General features: G+C 45.2%; 1 protein-coding gene across 3 annotated transcripts in view; it reads right to left on the bottom strand.

Annotated features, from left to right (window-relative positions):
- metap1d (methionyl aminopeptidase type 1D (mitochondrial)) overlaps positions 1-19346 on the bottom strand; it is a 212462-nt gene that overhangs the window by 147569 nt on the left and 45547 nt on the right. The window contains exon 1 of one of the 3 annotated variants that reach the window (XM_039757627.1): positions 5116-5204. The exons of the other annotated variants lie outside the window; for them this stretch is intronic. Within the exon in view, the coding sequence (XP_039613561.1) occupies positions 5116-5122 (7 nt within the window). The 5' untranslated portion in view covers positions 5123-5204. Of the gene's footprint in view, positions 1-5115; positions 5205-19346 lie in introns of those variants that run through there. 3 annotated transcript variants of the gene reach the window in all.

The raw sequence follows: 19346 nt of genomic DNA, 5'->3' as shown, positions 1-19346 counted from the left end.
TGATGCAAGATTGGAAGAGGCAAGAAAATGTAAAAAAAAATAAATAAATAAAATAATAATAATAGCTTAACTGTCACCTTTTTGAATGGGCATATAAGTTGGGGTCTGAAACCTGACTATATGTGAGTATATACGGTATGTTTAATGTATCATTCACATACTATATGACTGCAAAGTCCCATTTTCAGCAGACATTCCCTTCACTGTCCTTATAGTTAACTCCCTTTGCTCATCCTTACTTAGCCTTGGATAAATGTTAATTGGTTATTAGAGGAACCTTTATTCCTCTAATATTATTATACTATTATTATTCCATATGACAGAGAGCCAAGAAACTGAAGAGTTCACATAAAGATATCTTTTACTGTCTTGAGAGAAGAAGACAAACTCGATCTGACCAGGTTTGAATCTTACATCCAGCTGAAGTCGTTGGGGTTGTCAAATGAATAGACAAAGAGCCACAAAAAAGGTTTGGGGCAGCCACTCATATACTTGAAGTCAGGCTGAAAAACACTAAATTGGTTGCACAGTTGTGCACAGTGTCACAGGTGGCTGGGGTGTGGCGACCCGGCTGGGACACCCCGGAGGAGAGCTTATGCCTAACCCCGACCACGTGGGCGCGACCGCCCTGGTGGCTATGGGGACCGTGGTCACCGCCAGGGGGCGCCCCAATGCCTATGGAGCCCTGGACCTCAGCACTTTTGCCACACCTGAAAGTGCTGGGGGGGGAAGAGGATCGGGGACACCCGGAGTGTTTCAGGGTGCGCAGCTGGTACTTCCGCTACACTGGGGAGTGTCGGCGGAGGCTTGTCAGAAAGCACCTGGAGCTCATCCGGGTGTGAGTAAAAGGGGCCGCCTCCCTCCATTGGTTGGCTGGAGTCGGGTGAGGAGAAAGACAAGGTCTTGGACAGGAAAGGAGGCGGCCTGAAGACAAAGTAAGGCATTAGACTGCTGGCCTGGACTTTTGGGGGAGTTTGTGGGTTGTGTGCAGCACTGTAAATAATGGACACTGTAAATAAACGAGTGTGGGTGTTTGAACCATCGGTGTCCGCCTGTCTGTGTCTGGGGCTTGTTCCACAGCAGATTCGAGTCCAAAACAGAACTGACATGGACGCGATAAAATGGTAGTTTTATGGGAAGGCACAGGAAGTGAGGTCAGCATAGTCCGAACCAAAAGTGATGTCATTGGGCCCTGGCGGAATTTTCCGTAACTGGTCTGCAGACGAAAGAGAGAAAGGGTTAAGCGCATTCTGCTGCCCTCCTGGTCTGGAGTGGAATTACCCTCATTTGAGCTCTTTAGCTACAGTGACCAGACATCCCAGTTTACCCGGGACAGTCCCTATTTTTGGATCACCTGTCCCGGCGTCCCCAAAAGATCACAAAATGTCCCGGCCTGTGGCGTTTTCCGACAAAATGCATACTTTTCCCTAGAGGCCTAGACCCCATTCAGCTTTTCTGATTCCAAATCATACTTTCTACCCATCATGACGTCAGACGGTTAGTCGACCTTCTTCTGAGTCTGACGCCTGCTGGTGGCCATTGTTTGCAGTATGGAAACGCACGGAAGGAGAGAAGGCGGAAGCGGACGCATCGTCGGATGGTATCGGCCATGTCCTTGTGATATGACACGTTTTGGCTATGCTACGCTCGGAGCCAGGAATTATCTTATTATTCCTGCTCTGAGCCCGATATAAGAGCTGATGCCTGATTCAGTGATTCACTCGTCAATACGCCGTTCGAGGTGAGCCGTTTTCACTGAAGTTAAAGCTTAAACTTAAAAGAGTTAAACTTGCTAATTTATTTTGTACGACAAAATTGAAAGTTTATTTTTTTAAGTTTAATTTTAGCTCTTTATTCTTTAAGTACTGCTGTACACACTTTACTGTATAGTCTCAAGTCTGCAGACTGTACTCTGTAAATTTCGTCGAAGTTGTGAATCTGATAATATTAATTTATATATTAATAATGCATGAATATTTGACACAAGTCACAACATTTGCGCATGCTTGCCTGTTCCTTACACTTACAGCTGTATTTTACTTTGCTTTCCTTTAGTTTAGAGTGCAGAGTGACTTTGCTTCTTCCCTTGCCTCTTTGGAATTGGGTTTGCCGTTTCTTCTTTTGAAGTCGGGACCCGCACTAGCGGTAGCACATGTACGTGGGATGCAATATTGTGAAATGCAATTTCAGTGATTCATGTGGCACGTTTTATCACATGTTATTACAAAATCCTGATGTCCTGAGAGCTAGCCACTCATCTCAGAAATATTAGTGTTTCATGATTATGAAAGTTACTCATTGAAAAGCTGTTTTTCCTTTATAAACATTGAAAAAGCGTCATGTTCAATTTCAGAAAGTATTAATAAATTATTCACAAAACATTTCTGGCACTTCTCTACTTTCACTGCGATTCCTGATTAACAACGTAAGGTTTTGGTATGTCCATAACATACAGTATCTATCGTCTTTAATAAAACCCCTGTGTGTGTCCAGGTGTCCGTGTGTGTCTTCTGGTGAAGTGTGCGTGCACGGGGCTCGGTGTGATCTGCATGGCACCGTGGAGGCATACACACTGGAAGCTGGGCACACAGTGAATCACATAGCCGCGGCCGCGCATGATTAACAAATAAAGGACATCATTGCTGGGGAGACTGTGGACGCACACACACTGGAAGCTGGGCACACGGTGAATGGCGAAGCCGCAGCCGCGCATGATAAGCATTGCTGGGGAGAGTGTTGATTGGGTAGTCACGGCCCCGCACATAAAATCCGTTCCTGGGGAGACACCACACATATTGCCCCGCGCATGTTTACTAACTAACTATCAACTAACAACATGCCACCCAAAAAAAGGACACGTCAAGTAGGACAAAAGACACAGACACTCAAATCGTATATAAGCAACATCTCCTGGAAGAACGGTCAGCTCAGCAAGTAAACATCAACAAAAGAAAGGCTGAAAGACAAAGAAAAATACGAGCAAAGAAATCGATTGAAGAAAAAGAAAATAAGCGTCAGAATATTCCCCGTGTTGATTTGGCTCCATCCTCTACTAATTTACCCTTTACCATAAGAAGGCGACAATTTCCAGTTACAGTACATTAGCCTTTGCCATAACAATTAATAAAGCTCAAGGGCAAACCTTAGAAAAAGTTTGGTGTTTACTTGCCAGAACCAGTACTCAGCCACAATCAGTTATATGTGGCATTATCAAGAGTTAGAAGTTTTCCAGATGTTGTTGTCAACGTTGTAGATGGTCCTGAACAAGAGTGTTTACAAAAAATGTTGTCTATAGTGAAATTTTATTGAAAAATTTCATGAGGTAAAAAAATAAAAACTTTTTTCTAAATATCTTCTTCAGATATTGTGTATTACAGATTGTTATAAAGTTTTACACTAAGGCAATATTAATTATACTTATTGTATTGCCATATACGTTTCGATTTTATTTTTAATATTATTTTACTTTAGGCTTCTTGCAAAAATATTTTTAACAAAAAAAATTAAGACAACAAACAGAATGAGGTCAAGGTCCCTTGCCATTTAATATAGACTGTTCCTGCACTACTGTTCTAGCGCCCGTTATTGTAACGGGCTTAATGTCTAGTATATATATAATTCACTAAGGCAAGACAACCATGGAAAGCGTGGATTCACTAAGCCGCAGACAAGTAAGTCACCTATGGCGCACGCAGGAAGGAGCCACGCCCACAAACTCTAAGACCATTCGATACAACGACAACTCGCAGAGCCACGCCCACCAACTCGGATGCGACGACACAGAAAAACCGGCGTCATTTATATTCACAACTTAGCATTTTCATTCAGAAACTTTGACTGTTCATACAGGCATGTTTCTCACGGAGGTGAGTTGCCATATGCAGCGTGTAAAACGGTTTGCGAGGGGTATTCCATGGGATCCTTAAAACGATCCTTTACAGCTGAGGTTAAAACACAATGAAGTAAGCAGTCTTTAAAAACCCAGTTTTTGGTTACGACGCACGACCGCGTGCACCATAGCAAACTGTGTTTTTTTACACGTTACATACAGCAATTCGCATCCGCGACAAACATGCGTCTTCTTAGATGCTCCTGCAGAAACACGAAAGACGTTTCCCTGCCCACCAATACTCCTTTTTCACCGGCCCGCGTCTACCCTCGCTCTCTAGGCATTCACACTGCCTGCCCATGTGCCCGGACGCAAAAACTCACCGACCACCCAGTTAGTCCCTTTCGTCTGTGCTAGGAGTCCACATGCACGTCTGAGCCACGTTGACTTTTCATTATTCTTTTCGGTTTTCGACACCCGACCGCGTCCACCATGAAAAACCATGCGAAGGGAACAACGAAGCCCCACCTCGCTACTACCGTGGTCGGGTGTCTTGGTGGATTATAAATAGAAAAGCAGCCACAACCGCACAGAGCAATGAAAAGTCTACGTGAGTCACAGGTGCATCTGGACTGTGCAAAGACGACAACGACTCAAGTGACGAGTTGGAGGTGGGCACATGAGCAGGCACTGCATACTGAACGCGAAATTCAGTCACGGACGATTGTGTGTTGGTTCGTTCTGTGCATTGTTACAATGTTGCTTTTCTTGCTGATTTATTACATTACCGATTTTTCAAATGTTAATTTCCTCTCTCTGGTTAAAAATCATTAAAAAAAAACGGCCTGATTATGCGGCATATGGTACGCCGTGAGTTGGCTAGTACTATATAATGTACACTAATGAGTTTGTTATTTGCTCTTCAGGAAAGCGTGTCTTTCAGTCAATTTTCACGAACTGTTTTTGGCAAGATCTAGCCTGTAATTTCACGAAAAATAGCATACAATGGTATAGAACCCTACTTTGAAATTGGGTATATGTTTGTGGCTTAATAATATGATTGTTTCAAATGGAAGAAACTCGTACAGAATAAGATGCAGGAAACACGAAAATAGGCATTTCCATTATTAAAGTCTATCTGGCTTCTGGGGGCTCCGCCCCCACCCCCCGACCCCCGTGTCCCAGGTTGCCCCCAGAAAAATCTGGTCACTGTACTTTAGCCGCCTCCCATGCACACATGTGTGACAGGGTCTTTGCATGTGTTCCTTGTGTCTCTATGGGTTTACCTCTCATATCCTCAAAGACACACTACCAGTCAACCGCCTTCTCAACAAACACAGTCGTCTATTGTTTCTTTTTGCAGAATGAAGGTTATTCCATGTGACAGATTGGCACGGAAGTCAGGATTTCATACAAAGTTGTCTTTTACTGTCTTGAGAGATCTGAAGAGGACAGAAAAAGAAATAGTAGAATTCCCGAAGCAAACCTCCATAAGAGGACAAGGACATCGGAGTCTGTAGTTTGAGAAACAATCGTCTTACAGGTCCTCAGTTGGCTTCTTCCTTAAATACACATCAAATACCAGTGTAATCTGCAACACAGAAAGGACGACTCCAGGATGCCTGGCCTAAGAGGCAGAGTGTCAATGAAAAAAACCATATCTGAAACAGGGAAATAAAAAAGAATGATTAAAACGGGCAAAAGAACACATACATTGGACGGAAGAGGACTAGAGAAGCGTATTATGGAGTCGTCTGTGTGCTAATGCAGACAGCACTGGTATTTGGTGAGTATTTCAGAAAGAAGCCAACTGAGGACCTGTAAGGTGTTTGTTTCTAACACTGCAGACTCTGATGTCCTCGTCCACATATGCAGTTGTTCATCTGGGCCTACTCCTTCTTCCTCTTCTCCTATCCTGGGAAGATCGAGTTAACCTTTGGGTGAAGTCTTCAGTTTCTTGGCAGTCTTGTCACATGGAATTACCTTCATTCTGCAAAAAGAAACAACAGACTGCCATGTTACTTGAGAGAGAGCAGTGGACCACTAGTGTGTCTTTGTGGATGTGAGGGATAAACCCATGGAGACACTAGGAAAGCAGGCCAAGTTCACAAAGACCACAACCAGGTGAAGGATTCAAACCTTGGCAGATGGATCTGTGAAGTCATAGTACTAGACAGCGGACCACTGTGCCGCACTCCAACGAATGACACCAGGAAGATGCAATTGCACAGTGTCCATACCACTAGCAGAACCAAAATGACAGCTTCCAGTTCTGCACTAACATTATAGGTTACAAAACAAATAGCAAACCTTGTTTAGAATATAAACACTTCTGAATTAAACAAAGTCAGATTCAATACAGAAGGGGCGCAGGCACATTTATGGTTTCTCACACACTAGATGTCCAGGGAAATACTTGGCCGTAATTAGCCTGTGGCATCTGGCAAATTTCAGTGGGTCTCACTGCCGCACAAGTAACATTCCTATTGAGTTAGTAAGCTTTGGATGTGCAGGAAAATATACTGCGGCTCTGCGTCTTTCATGTTAAAATGCGAGAATTCTAAAAATATCTCGGGCACACACACATTAAATGTATTTTTACGATTTGACTTAACCAACACAAATTGTTTAAGAGCTCCAATGCCTGCCCATAAGGCCCTCCATAAAGCTTTGATAAATTACTGTCCCCAAGTCGTCCCCCCATCTATTTTTAGATCCTGGTTTTACATACAGTTTCAAATATGTTTAATTCCAGTTCAGGATTGTGCGGGCTGAAACCGAGTCCAGCAGAACTGGGGGTAAGGCAGGAATCAACCCCGGGTGGCATGTCAGATCATAGCAGGGCCCGTCCACATTCACGCACGCACACACACGGCAAAAATGCCCACATAACAGTGAAAATATGAAGGCAGTATAGCGTTGTAGGCAGGCAGTGTGGTGTAGTAGTTAGGCTTTGGACTTCAAACCTTGGGGTTGTGGGTTCAAATCCCACCGCTGACACTACATAAATAGAAAAACAAAACAAGATTTATTTCTATACTTCCCATGGGCTCCCCACCTATGGGAGGGGCCAAGGAGGTCGGGTGCAGTGCGAGTTGGGTGGTGGCCGAAGGCGGGGACCTTGGCGGTCTGATCCTCGGCTACAGAAGCTGGCTCTTGGGACATGGAATGTCACCTCTCTGAAAGGGAAACAGCCTGAGTTAGTGTGCGAGGTCGAGAGATTCCGGCTAGATATAGTCGGACTCACCTCGACGCACAGCTTGGACTCTGGAACCAATCTCCTTGAGAGGGGCTGGACTCTCTACCACTCTGGAGTTGCCCCGGTGAGAGGCGCCGAGCAGGTGTGGGCATACTTATTGCCCCCACTTGGAGCCTGTGCATTGGGGTTTACCCGGTGGGCGAGAGGGTGGCTTCCTCCGCCGGGTGGGGAAGGGTCCTGACTGTTGTTTGTGCATATCGCGAACAGCAGTTTGGAGTATCCACCCTTTTTGGAGTCTCTGGAGGGGTTACTAGAGGGCATACCTTCTGGGGATTCCCTCGTTTTGCTGGGAGACTTCAATGCTCACGTGGGCAATGACAGTGAGACCTGGAAGGGCGTGATTGGGAGGAATGGCCCCCCTGATCTGAACCCGAGCGGTGTTTTGTTATTGGACTGCTGTGCTCGCCACGGATTGTCCATAACGAACACCATGTTCAAGCCTAAGGGTGTTCATATGTGCACTTGGCACCAGGACACCCTAGGCCTCAGTTTGATGATCGACTTTGTGGTTGTGTCGTCGGACTTGCGCCATATGTCTTGGACACTCGGGTGAAGAGATGGGCGGAGCTGTCAACTGATCACCACCTGGTGGTGAGTTGGCTTCATGGTGGGGAAGATGCGGTCAGACCTGGTAGGCCCACATGTTGTGAGGGTCTGCTGGGAAAGGCTGGCAGAGTCCCCTGTCAGAAGTAGCTTCAACTCCCACCTCCGGCAGAACTTCAACCACATCCCGAGGGAGGTGGGGACATTGAGTCTGAATGGGCCATGTTCCGTGCCTCTATTGTTGAGGCGGCTGACCGGAGCTGTGGCCGTGGTGGTCGGTGCCTGTCGTGGGCAATCCCGAACCCGTTGGTGGACACCAGCGGTGAGGGATGCCGTCAAGCTGAAGAAGGAGTCCTATAGGACTTTTTTGTCCTGTGGGTCTCTGGAGGCAGCTGATAGGTACCGCAGGCCAAGCGGAATGCGGCTTCGTTGTTGCTGAGGCAAAAACTCGGGCATGGGAGGAGTTTGGAGAGGCCATGGAGAACCGACTTTCAGACGGCTTCGAGGAGATTCTGGTCCACCGTCCGGCGTCTCAGGAGGGGGAAGCAGTGCAGTGTCAACACCGTATATGGTGGGGATGGTGCGCTGCTGACCTCGACTGGGGCGTTAGGGTCGGTGGGGAAGTACTTCAAGACCTCCTCAATCCCACTAACATGCCTTCCAATGAGGAAGCAGAGCCTGGGGACTCTGAGGTGGGCTCTCCCATCTCTGGGACTGAAGTCACCGAGGTGGTCAAAAAACTCCTTGGTGGCAGGGCCCCGGGGTGGATGAGATACGCCGGAGTTCCTTAAGGCTCTGGATGTTGTAGGACTGTCTTGGTTGACACGCCTCTGCAACATCACATGGACATCGGGAACAGTGCCTCTGGATTGGCAGACCCCCTCTTTAAAAAGGGGGACCGGAGGGTGTGTTCCAACTATAGAGGGATCACACTCCTCAGCCTCCCTGGAAAAGTCTATTGGGGGTTCTGGAGAGGAGGGTCCGTGGATAGTCGAACCTCGGATTCAGGAGGAACAGTGTGGTTTTGTCCTGGTGCAGAACAGTGGACCAGCTCTTCACCCTTAGCAGAGTCCTGGAGGGTGCATGGGAGTTTGCCCAACCAGTCTACATGTGTTTTGTGGACTTGGAAAAGGCATTCGACCGTGTCCCTCGGGGAATCCTGTGGGGGGTGCTCCGGGAGTATGGGGTACCAGACCCCCTGATAAGAGCTGTTCGGTCTCTGTACAACCGGTGTCAGAGCTTGGTCCGCATTGCCGGCAGTAAGTCGAGCCCGTTTCCAGTGAGAGTTGGACTCCGCCAGGGCTGCCCTTTGTCACCGATTCTGTTCATAACTTTTATGGACAGAATTTCTAGGCGCAGCCAGGGTGTTGAAGGGGTCGGTTTGGTGGACTCAGGATTGGGTCACTGCTTTTGCAGATGATGTTGTCCTGTTTGCTTCATCAGGCCGTGATCTTCAGCTCTCTCTGGATCGGTTCGCAGCTGAGTGTGAAGCGGCTGGGATGAGAATCAGCACCTCCAAATCCGAGAGCATGGTCCTCAGCCGGAAAGGGTGGAGTGCCCTCTCAGGGTTGGGGGAGAGATCCTGCCCCAAGTGGAGGAGTTCAAGTATCTCGGGGTCTTGTTCACGAGTGAGGGAAGAATGGAGCGTGAGATCGACAGGCGGATCGGTGCGGCATCCGCAGTGATGCGGCTCTGCATCGGTCTGTCGTGGTGAAAAAGGAGCTGAGCCGTAAGGCAAAGCTCTCAATTTACCAGTCGATCTATGATCCTACCCTCACCTATGGTCATGAGCTATGGGTAGTGACCAAAAGAACGAGATCGCGAATACAAGCGGCTGAAATGAGTTTTATCCGCGGGTGTCTGGGCTTTCCCTTAAAGATAGGGTGAGAAGCTCAGTCATCCGGGAGGGGCTCAGAGTAGAGCCGCTGCTCCTCCGCATCGAGAGGAGTCAGATGAGGTGGCTCGGGCATCTGATCAGGATGCCTCCTGGACGCCTCCCTGGTGAGGTGTTCGGGCACGTCCAACCAGGAGGAGGCCCCGGGAAGACCCAGGACACTGGAGGGACTATGTCTCCCGGCTGGCCTGGGAACACCTTGGGATTCTCCGGAAGAGCTGGAAGAAGTGGCGGGGAGAGGGAAGTCTGGGCCTCTCTGCTTAAGCTGCTGCCCCCGCGACCCGACCTCGGATAAGCAGAAGAGGATGGATGGATGGATGGATTTATTTCTATAGCACATTTTCATACAAGAATTGTAGCTCAGAGTACTTTACAATATGAAATAAAAAAGAAGTTCATATAAAACATAAACAAGATCTTCTTATATAATACGCTACCATGGCTGCCCATTTGTCTGTCCAGGATTTTAAATCACCTGTAGCTCGCAAACCATTTGACCTGAAATTTGGTACGCATATACTACCTGATGTCTACTGTCCGCTTTCAGGTTGATGATTGACCTCTAAGGTTATTCCTCTTTTTATTTTTATTTTATTGTCGAATCAACTCTCATCAGCGGCCAGCAGGGCGGCCATGCGGCACATGCATACAGGCGCCGTTCTCATTTCCTACCTCCTTCGTCGTCACTTCCCCTACCTCTTCACATCTGAAATCATTCTTAAGGCAGATTGAAGACTTAAGTGCCAGCTTAAGAGAAAAATTAAAGAAAACGTACTAAGTAATTACAACACAAACACTGACTTTATGAGTTTTAACGCAAAAAGATGGCGACGAAAGAAGAGAAGAAGCGGGCTGCTAGGGTGGAGAAAAGAAGAGCTGTTCAGGAAGCAGCAAGCGCATCAACTTCTGAGCAAACGAATGCTAAACATACAGAGAAAGAAGATGAAAACGAGGAATGATCAAGTGTATTCAGTCCACGTTATCGTGCAGTGTGCCGTTACTGGTTAGACAATAATACAAGGTGGCCCACAAAACAGTGGCCAGCCTCCAGCAAGATGACTGCATTACACGGTGAAGAGAAACACAATCAAATATGGTACTCACATTTACAGAAGATGCTGAACGTGATCTCCTTGTGCGTCAATACATCTCTGTGCCTGTTTCAGCATGTTCATGTACACTCTTTGCAACATCATGGGATCGATTCTCTGTATCGCATTTTCAATGTTCAACTTCAGTTCACTTACATTCCGCGGATTTGACTAATACACGTAGCCCTTTAAATGACCCCCGAAGAAATAGTCGCACGTTGTTAAATCAGGCAATCGTGGTGGCCATAAACCCTTCCTAATAATCCTTTTGTCAGGGAAATGCTCACGAATAGTAGCCATAGATATGTGGAAAGTATGGCAAGTCGCACCATTTTGCTGGAAGTAACAATGGTCGCATTCATAGTCCATCAATTGTGCGTAGAACTGACGAAAAATCCACAGATACACCTCAGATTTCACTGTCGTGTATACTCATGGATAAGTTCTCCCGTGGATAAATCGGGGCCTGATTTAACCGTATAATTTCTGGTATTTTCTATTGTTGGTCGTTTAAGTCGAATGCGGAAAACTCACGCTATTGGTCCAAGAGATTATGATATGCTAACGCCCACCAGAAAAAATATAATATAAAATAGATACATTTGAAAAGTGCTGTGATAAATAGATACAGCATTGCATAATAGATAGATAGATAGATAGATAGATAGATAGATAGATAGATAGATAGATAGATAGATAGATAGATAGATAGATACAAAAGGCACTATATGATAGATAGATAGATAGATAGATAGATAGATAGATAGATAGATAGATAGATAGATAGATAGATAGATAGATAGATAGATAGATACAAAAGGCACTATATGATAGATAGATAGATAGATAGATAGATAGATAGATAGATAGATAGAGAGATAGATAGATAGATAGATACTCGCGTTTAAGTTCTCCCACGGATAAGTCGGGACTTCATTTTACCATATAATTTCCTGTATTTTATAAATGTCGGTTGTATAAGTCGAATGTGGAAAAATCACATTATTTGACCAAGAGATTTTGATATGCTAACGCCAACCTGAGAGAGTAACCACGGAGCACACTGCCTTTTTTTCTGTCTATTGTGCCTATGTGACCACACAGTAATACCCAAACTATTCTGAAGCGACTTTTGCACTCATTTGTGTTTTTTGCATCTCACACCCTCATACACCTTTATCGTAACAGCATCCCTTATCTATGATGGAGCGTTCGATCAGAGAAAAATATGAAGCTGGTTTTAAATGAAAAGTCATTGAAGTGGCGAAAGAAATTGGTAACTGCGCTGCTGCAACAAAATTCGACGCGTCTGAAAAACAGCTGGCGAGAATGGAGAAGATGTGCCTTCTCCAGACCACGAGGGGGGTGACCGCCCTGGTTGGGTAGACGGCTTGGAAGCCAAACCCTGTAGGGGCCCGTGGCCACCGCCAGGGGGCGCCCCGGTGCCTGAAGAGCCCTGGACCTCAGCACTTCTGCCACACCAGGACGTGCTGGGGGGAAAAAGACTGGGGACACCCTGAGGTCTTCCAGGTGCGCAGCTGGCACTTCCGCCACACAGGGGTGTGTCTGTGGAGGATTGCCAGGAAGCAGCTGGAGCCCATCCGGGCTCGTATATAAGGGGCCGCCTCCCTGCATTCGAGAGTGAGAGTCGGGTAGAAGAGGACGGAGCTGTAGAGAGGAGTGGAGGCGGCCAGAAGGAAGGCACGGAAGACTGTGAGGCCTGGACTTTGGGGGATCGGTGCTGGAGGCACTGGGTTGTGCACTAAAACAATTGTAAATATTTTGTAAATAAATGAGTGTGTTGGGTGCAAAACCATTGTCCGCTTGTCTGTGTCCTGGACCTGTTCCATGCCTGGGGACGCTGCAAGCGGTGGCTGGACGGAGGCTGGAGGGGGGCGATTTTGCTACTCGTGCAGTGTAGTGTCCCTCGGATGGCTCCCAGCAGCAAGCAGTTTCACTGCCAGCCCACAACACACAACTGCCCCATTTGTTCTCGGTGGGCAGCTGGTAATGCTGCAAGCAGTGAACCGGTTGTGGCTGAACAGAAGCCATTGAGGGTGAACAGGGCGGCGGGGGGTAGCATTGTAGTGTGCATCAGATGGCTGCCTATTGAATGGGGGCAATTCACTACCCGCCTTTGGCCGCACCGTGTTCGTTCTCGGTGGGAGGATGCTGCAGGCAGCATACTGTAGTGGAGGTGACTATGAGGTGGGCTTGCAATGAACCGCCCCTCACCGCCCCCATTCATTCTCAATAGCAAGCCTGCTTATACATAGGAGAAAGTTGTCTCTTGTCAGTACATCAGACGTGTTGACGACGGGTGCCTTCCTGCTGTGATAGCGTGTACAGTGCTGTGCAGAAGAGCTCCTCGTAACCTTTTATCTTCACCCTTCAACAATGTCTCTGAAACACAAATCTGATGCAAGTGCTGGTGATACAGAAAATAAGAGAAAAACCATCACCATTGAAAATAAAGTAGAAATAATAAAAAGGTCAGAGAGAGGTGAAACTCCATCATTCATTGGCAGAGCACTTGGTTACAGTCAGTCAACAATAGCATTTATTAAATTTATGTACCTGTTCTGACTTACATAAAAAATTCAACTTAAGTACAAACCTACAGTCCCTATCTCATACGTAACCCGGGGATTGCTTATATATATATATATATATATATATATATATATATATATATATATATATATATATATATACACACATTTATACAGTAATCCCTCGCTATATCAAGCTTCGACTTTCGCGGCTTCACACGATCGCGGATTTTATATGTAAGCATAACTAAATATATAACGCAGATTTTTCGCTGCTTTCGTGGGTTCTGCGGACAATGGGTCTTTTTACTTCCTGTACGTGCTTCCTCAGTTTGTTTGCCCAGTTGATTTCATACAAGGGACGCTATTGGTGGATGACTGAGAAGCTAACCAATCAGAGCACACAGTTAAGTTCCTGTGTGCTGAATGCGATGTTAACCAGGAAGTCTTGTCTTGCTCATTCAGCATCAACGTGTTTCGCTGTGTAAAGAGTTGTGCTCTTTTGTGTTTATCTTTGTGCATAGTCAAGCCCTTCATGATGGCTCCAAAACGATCTGCTACTGCTTCAGGGCCGTGCCCAAGCAAACGGAAGATGTTAACGATTGCCAAAAAGGTAAACGCTTTGGATTTGTTGAAGGCTACGATTCTTTTATTTAAAAGTAGGAAAGGAATATAAGATCTACGGCCGCAGTGTCCTTTTAACCAGGGTGCAAAATGAGTTGTAAGTGGATGTAATAAGGCAGTAGTCGGGATGGAATCTGCTTTAGGGATTTGGATTGAAGACTGCCAGAAGAAGAACAACGGCAGTGCTACACAATCGCCTGAAGTGGCTCCTTTAAGGGCTGTAACGCTCTCCTTTGTTGTGCAGTAAAATAAAACTCATTGTTATCGGACAAGTCATTGTTGGTGAGTAACCATAATTAATTTCTACTTACAGTACTTAGTACATGTACGTACGTTTAGTGTTACTGTACACACATTTACTGTATACAATTTTTTCTTGCATTGTACGTATTTATTGCTGGTGGCCTGTCTATCGTAGTGGCTGTAACATATGTGATATCGGAGACACTCGATATCTTTAAAATAATATTTAGGTTTTACTGTATATAAACTGTGTTTATATACATAATTTCAATGAATCTTACCTAATATCTAAGAGAATACAAAGGGTTTATGCTGTATAACTGTGCGGGGAATATTTATTAACAGTGTGGGAGAGTTTATAAGGGCTTAAAATATATAAAAATAACCATAGAAACATATGGTTTCTACTTCGCGAATTTTCACCTATCGCGGGGGGGGGACAGGAATGCAACCCCCGCGATCGAGGAGGGATTACTGTATATATATATATATTGTAGCAGGATCTGCCACTCTCCTTTACTCGTGTACCACGGGTCCTTGTGTAAGACACGCACCCTAATTTTTACAAAGAAAATCACGAAAAAAGTTTTGCCCCATGTATGAAATGTGTGATTGTATAGGAAGCGTTTAGAGAGAGAGATCACTGTCGAGCGAGAGCGTGAGCGCAAGCAAGCGAGCGAGAAGAGAGCGTGAGTGAGCGAGCAAGCGAGAGAGAAAGAGTGCAAGTGCGCGAGCAAGCGAGCGAGAGAGACAGCGAGCCCAAGCAGAAGAAGTAAACATTACAGAATTACGCACACCGGGTTTTCTAATGCTAATTTTCGGGATAAAATGTGCGCGTGGTACACGTGTAAATACGGTATATAAAATTCAACATCTGTCTGTATGTCTGTCCACTTTTCACAAGAGAACTACTTAACAGATTTAGATTGGGTTGTTTTCTATAATTTGCTTGAACATTCCAGTTGATTTTACAAGTTCTCTCATCACTCTAAGTATTAGAGTTCGGTTGTGGCACCAATTTAATCGCACGAATTTGAGAACCAGGCTGCAGGCTGAGGGGAGTGGGAGGCAGGACCTAAGGAGTATGGAGCCGAGTGGGGCCCTCCTCAACTCAACTCTTTTTAACATCTGTCCTATTTCACTACTATGCAGGCAGAGCCCCGGGAGACAGCTAGTATTTTATAAATTGTGGTGTATGGCCGACTGTTCATCCCGGCCAATACCCCCAAGCCACCAGGTGGAGCACTCCCTGCAGTATGGAGGTTCCCCGAAGACCAGCAGGGCATCATGGACATTGGAGTTTTTATACACAGCCCTGCTGGATACCATGGGGACCACTAGGAGATGCTGCAGGGAGGAACAGTGTTTATTTACCCTACGCCCCGGAAGTACGTCCGAGTCACATGGACAAGGGGAATGACGTGCTTCCAGGGTGAAGAAAAGGACTTTTGATCTAACCCGGAAGTGATAGAAGATCACATGGACTGGGGATTGGAACACTTCCGGGTCAGGGACTATAAAAGGATTGTGGGAGCTCCCAGATGGCGAGCTGAGCTGGGTGGAAGGGTGGCAACGCGTCTGGGAGTGTGGAGGAATTGTTTATTGTGATTATTGGTGAATTAATGAGTATAGTGGAGAGGAGGGTGCTTTGTGCACTGTGTTGTATTAATAAAGTCATCTTTTTGGACCTTTATCTGGTGTCTGGCGTTTTGGACAAGGGTTCAAGGGAGCGATAGCGCCCCCTATCTGTCACAAAATGTAAAAATCATACTATTGTGCTTTTCTGAATGTAGAATAAGAGAAGAGAAAAAAGACCAGCTAATTAAATGAGATCAATTATTATCAGTGACTTGGAATCTGTTTGGAACAAAAGCCTGCAGCCACAGGGGGTCCCCAGGACAGAGTTTGAGAACTCCTGCCTTAAGGCATTTGTTTAATATAATTTTGTAAGCACAACACATATTTACACAGGGCCAGTTTAGAATCAACAATTAACCTAATGCCAGTCCGCTGCAGGGCACACCTGTACACACCCACGGTGGGCCAATTTTCAGTCACCAATTCCTGTGATTCTCACATGTTTAGAATGTGGAGGGAAATAAGAAAATGGGGAACCCACAGAGGCACAAAAGATTGTGCAAATTCCACACAGACACCGACCAGCGTAGTTCAGACCCAGCTTGCTATACTTGTGATGGCAGCGACTCCATTCTGTCAGCCTCCATGTAAATATGACATATGACATCCAGCCAACAAACTCTTCCAGCTCCTCCTCTCCAGAAGGCACTACAGGAGCCTTCCAACTAAAACCAGCAGGTTTAGGAACAGCTTCTTCCCCACAGCGGTCACACTTCTGAACTCAGTCCCCCATTGAACCTTCACATCCACACACTTAATCCTCTACACTACTCCTCCTCCCTTCCTTGTACATATCTGGACATACCTGTGCACACACAGCACACCTGTACATTGTACATCATATATCATATATTGTATATCTGTATATATTACAATACTCATAGTATTACAGCACATACATATCACATCTGTGTATATATATAATAGTGCTTATATTATTACTGCACATACATAACACACCTGTATGTTGTACATCTGTATGTATATATATATATATATAGTACTTATAGTATTATAGTACATACAAATACATGTATAGGTATATAAATGTATATTGTAAAATATGTATATTTGCCATCCGCATTTAGAACATTTGTATATCTATTTATATATATCTATATATCTATTCCCATCTTCACTGTGCTCTTAACTGTACATATCGTATTTAACTGTATATATCGCATTTAACTGTAAATATCGTATTTAACTGTACATAATATGCACATATTATATTTATTGTACTTCTGCTCTTTGCACTTCTGATTAGATGCTAAACTGAATCTCGTTGCCCTGTATTTATACATGTGTAATGACAATAAAGTGAATCTAATCTATTCTAAACATAATCAAAAGAAAAGGAAGTGACTGGAATAGTTCTCGATGTACAAAAACAGATAGGCTCTTTATTAATTCCATCTTGCAAACAAAAAAAAGAGAGAGAAAATATTCCATGATTTTTTTTACGTTATTTGTCCAATAAAGGCCAGTCATCCACTTCTGTCAGGCTCACTCCTATTAGGGGTGAAGACACTAAACAGTCAGCAGCTGGATGACAGGCCTCAAGTGAGAGCCAGGTGCCGCTTCAAGTGAGGCCCCCCACACAGGAAATGGGCAGACAAGCGCACCAATATGTCTGCATGCCATTCACATAAGCGGTTGGGGCCGAAGCGTACCACCCTGGGCGGGGAGCGGTTTCTTCCACATGAATTCTGGCCATCAATACATTTTCTAACCCACCTATCAATGTTTTGTACTCTGATACGTACTGAGCAATAAAAAGCCAAAACTTCATGACAGTAAAGAAATCCTGATAGTAATTCTCATACAAAAACTGGAAGAGTGCTTCCCTAGACGTTCTTGTATACTCAGATATGGGGATGGATATATGAGGAGAAAACCGTAAGACAATGATTATATTTTTATATTATATACATTAAAGAACCATCAACAACAAATCAAATGAATAATATATTGAACAATTATTATAAAAGTTAAGTTGAATAAATCGGACTCTGCAGCTGCGTGAATAAAAAAGAACCACTTCCGGTTAATGGAAATACAGTGGAACCTCAGGTCAATGTTCTTTGAATGGTCCCATATCCTTAGCTAGATAGAATGGGATCGCCTCGGTCACCTCTTTCCATCGTTTGCTGGTTTTATCAGATTTTTTTGACTGCTCTAATGCGTCTGTCAACGACAACCGTTCTTGCTTTGCTACCACATTAGATACAGGTGAGTGGGGTTGTACTGACCGGGCTGAAACAGTCTCGGCATGTTCCATCGGGTGTCTCCGTTTAAGATGATGAAACAGATTTGTCATATTGCCTCCCAAAGTGCTGACCATTGTCTGGCAAATTTTCACGTAGAACTTTGCTTTGTGTAGTATCTGACCGTGCACGACTGACGTCGAGTCCATCTTTGGCACAAGCTTCTCATCTGCCATGCTGCTTGCACGCTATGAACTGTTTTCAACTTCTTCACACAAGAAAGCCGCGGTTGGGGGGGACACGTGATATCATTTGTCCAGTCACAACAGGAAATTATTCCGTTGGTTTGTGAACCTGGCACGGATCTATCAGGATCGAGTATTATAAGAATATACAAGATTAACAATCTGTACGATTTGCTTGAAAATCAGAAGACTGATCACAATCTAAAATCGTCAGATCGCGCAACCCTAGTACAGTAGTGGGATTTGAACCCACAACCCTTAGGGTTTGAAGCCCAACGCCTTAACCACTGCACCACACTGCCTGTACGTGTATGTAGGAAAATAAAAAAGTGGAATCAATCTTGAATTGCGTTTTGTGAGGCTCCAACAATAAATGACATTTCTACCGACACCTCGATCTGAAATGCACGTGAAGATCACCACGCAATAAATGGTGAAAGGCGTGAGGTCTCGGGAAAATGAACACATCAGGGCAGCATTAAACTGCTCATTTCACGGCAAACAACCTTCTAAAAGAAGTCTAAATACATGACAGAGAGATTCAATGATGCGGGGGGGATCACAGTGAGCCAGCCAGGAGGGGGTCTAAACCCTGCAGCTGCCAACACAGTGCGATAATTTAGTGATTGCATGACTCCATGATGCGCATGTTAAATTATAATTAGCAAGATAAAAGTGTTGACTAAATAAATAAATAAAATTGTAAACCTCCTAGCCGTCAAGTCATAGACTTGGACTGAAATAACATGATCTGAGATTGGTTGCTGAATTGATGCCACTGACTCTTGACATTGTGTGCCTTGTGCTGCTGTGGCTAGGGTGGGCCATTATTACCTCAAGTCCAGCGTGCTGTGACCTTTCTGTTGTCAGATCGGACAGCCCAGCACAGACTCTACTGTAGGGTGCCCAGTAGGCGGTGGGAGGCCAGTTGGCGGAAGTCTCGTGGACTGTGTCTGTATCTGACTTTCTCCTCCTCTCTTATGATTGATCGTGGACCCACCTATCCCCCCGCCACTGCCCCCATAATCTGAGGTATGTTAACTCCAGAGATGTTGCTGACTGGATATACCTGCTCAGTTTTGGATTTCAATTGAGTGACTGGCTTGGCCATTCAAGTTTTCCATTTTTTAGTTTTGACGCAGTCCCATGTTGCCTCACCAGTCTGTTTGGCTCATTATCTTGTGGTAGGATGAAGTGCTGGCCAATGAGTTTGGAGGCCTG

This window comes from Polypterus senegalus, chromosome 6, assembly GCF_016835505.1.
Source record: "Polypterus senegalus isolate Bchr_013 chromosome 6, ASM1683550v1, whole genome shotgun sequence".
Classification (NCBI taxonomy): Eukaryota; Metazoa; Chordata; class Cladistia; order Polypteriformes; family Polypteridae; genus Polypterus; species Polypterus senegalus.
This window is presented reverse-complemented; position numbering and strand designations above follow the sequence as displayed.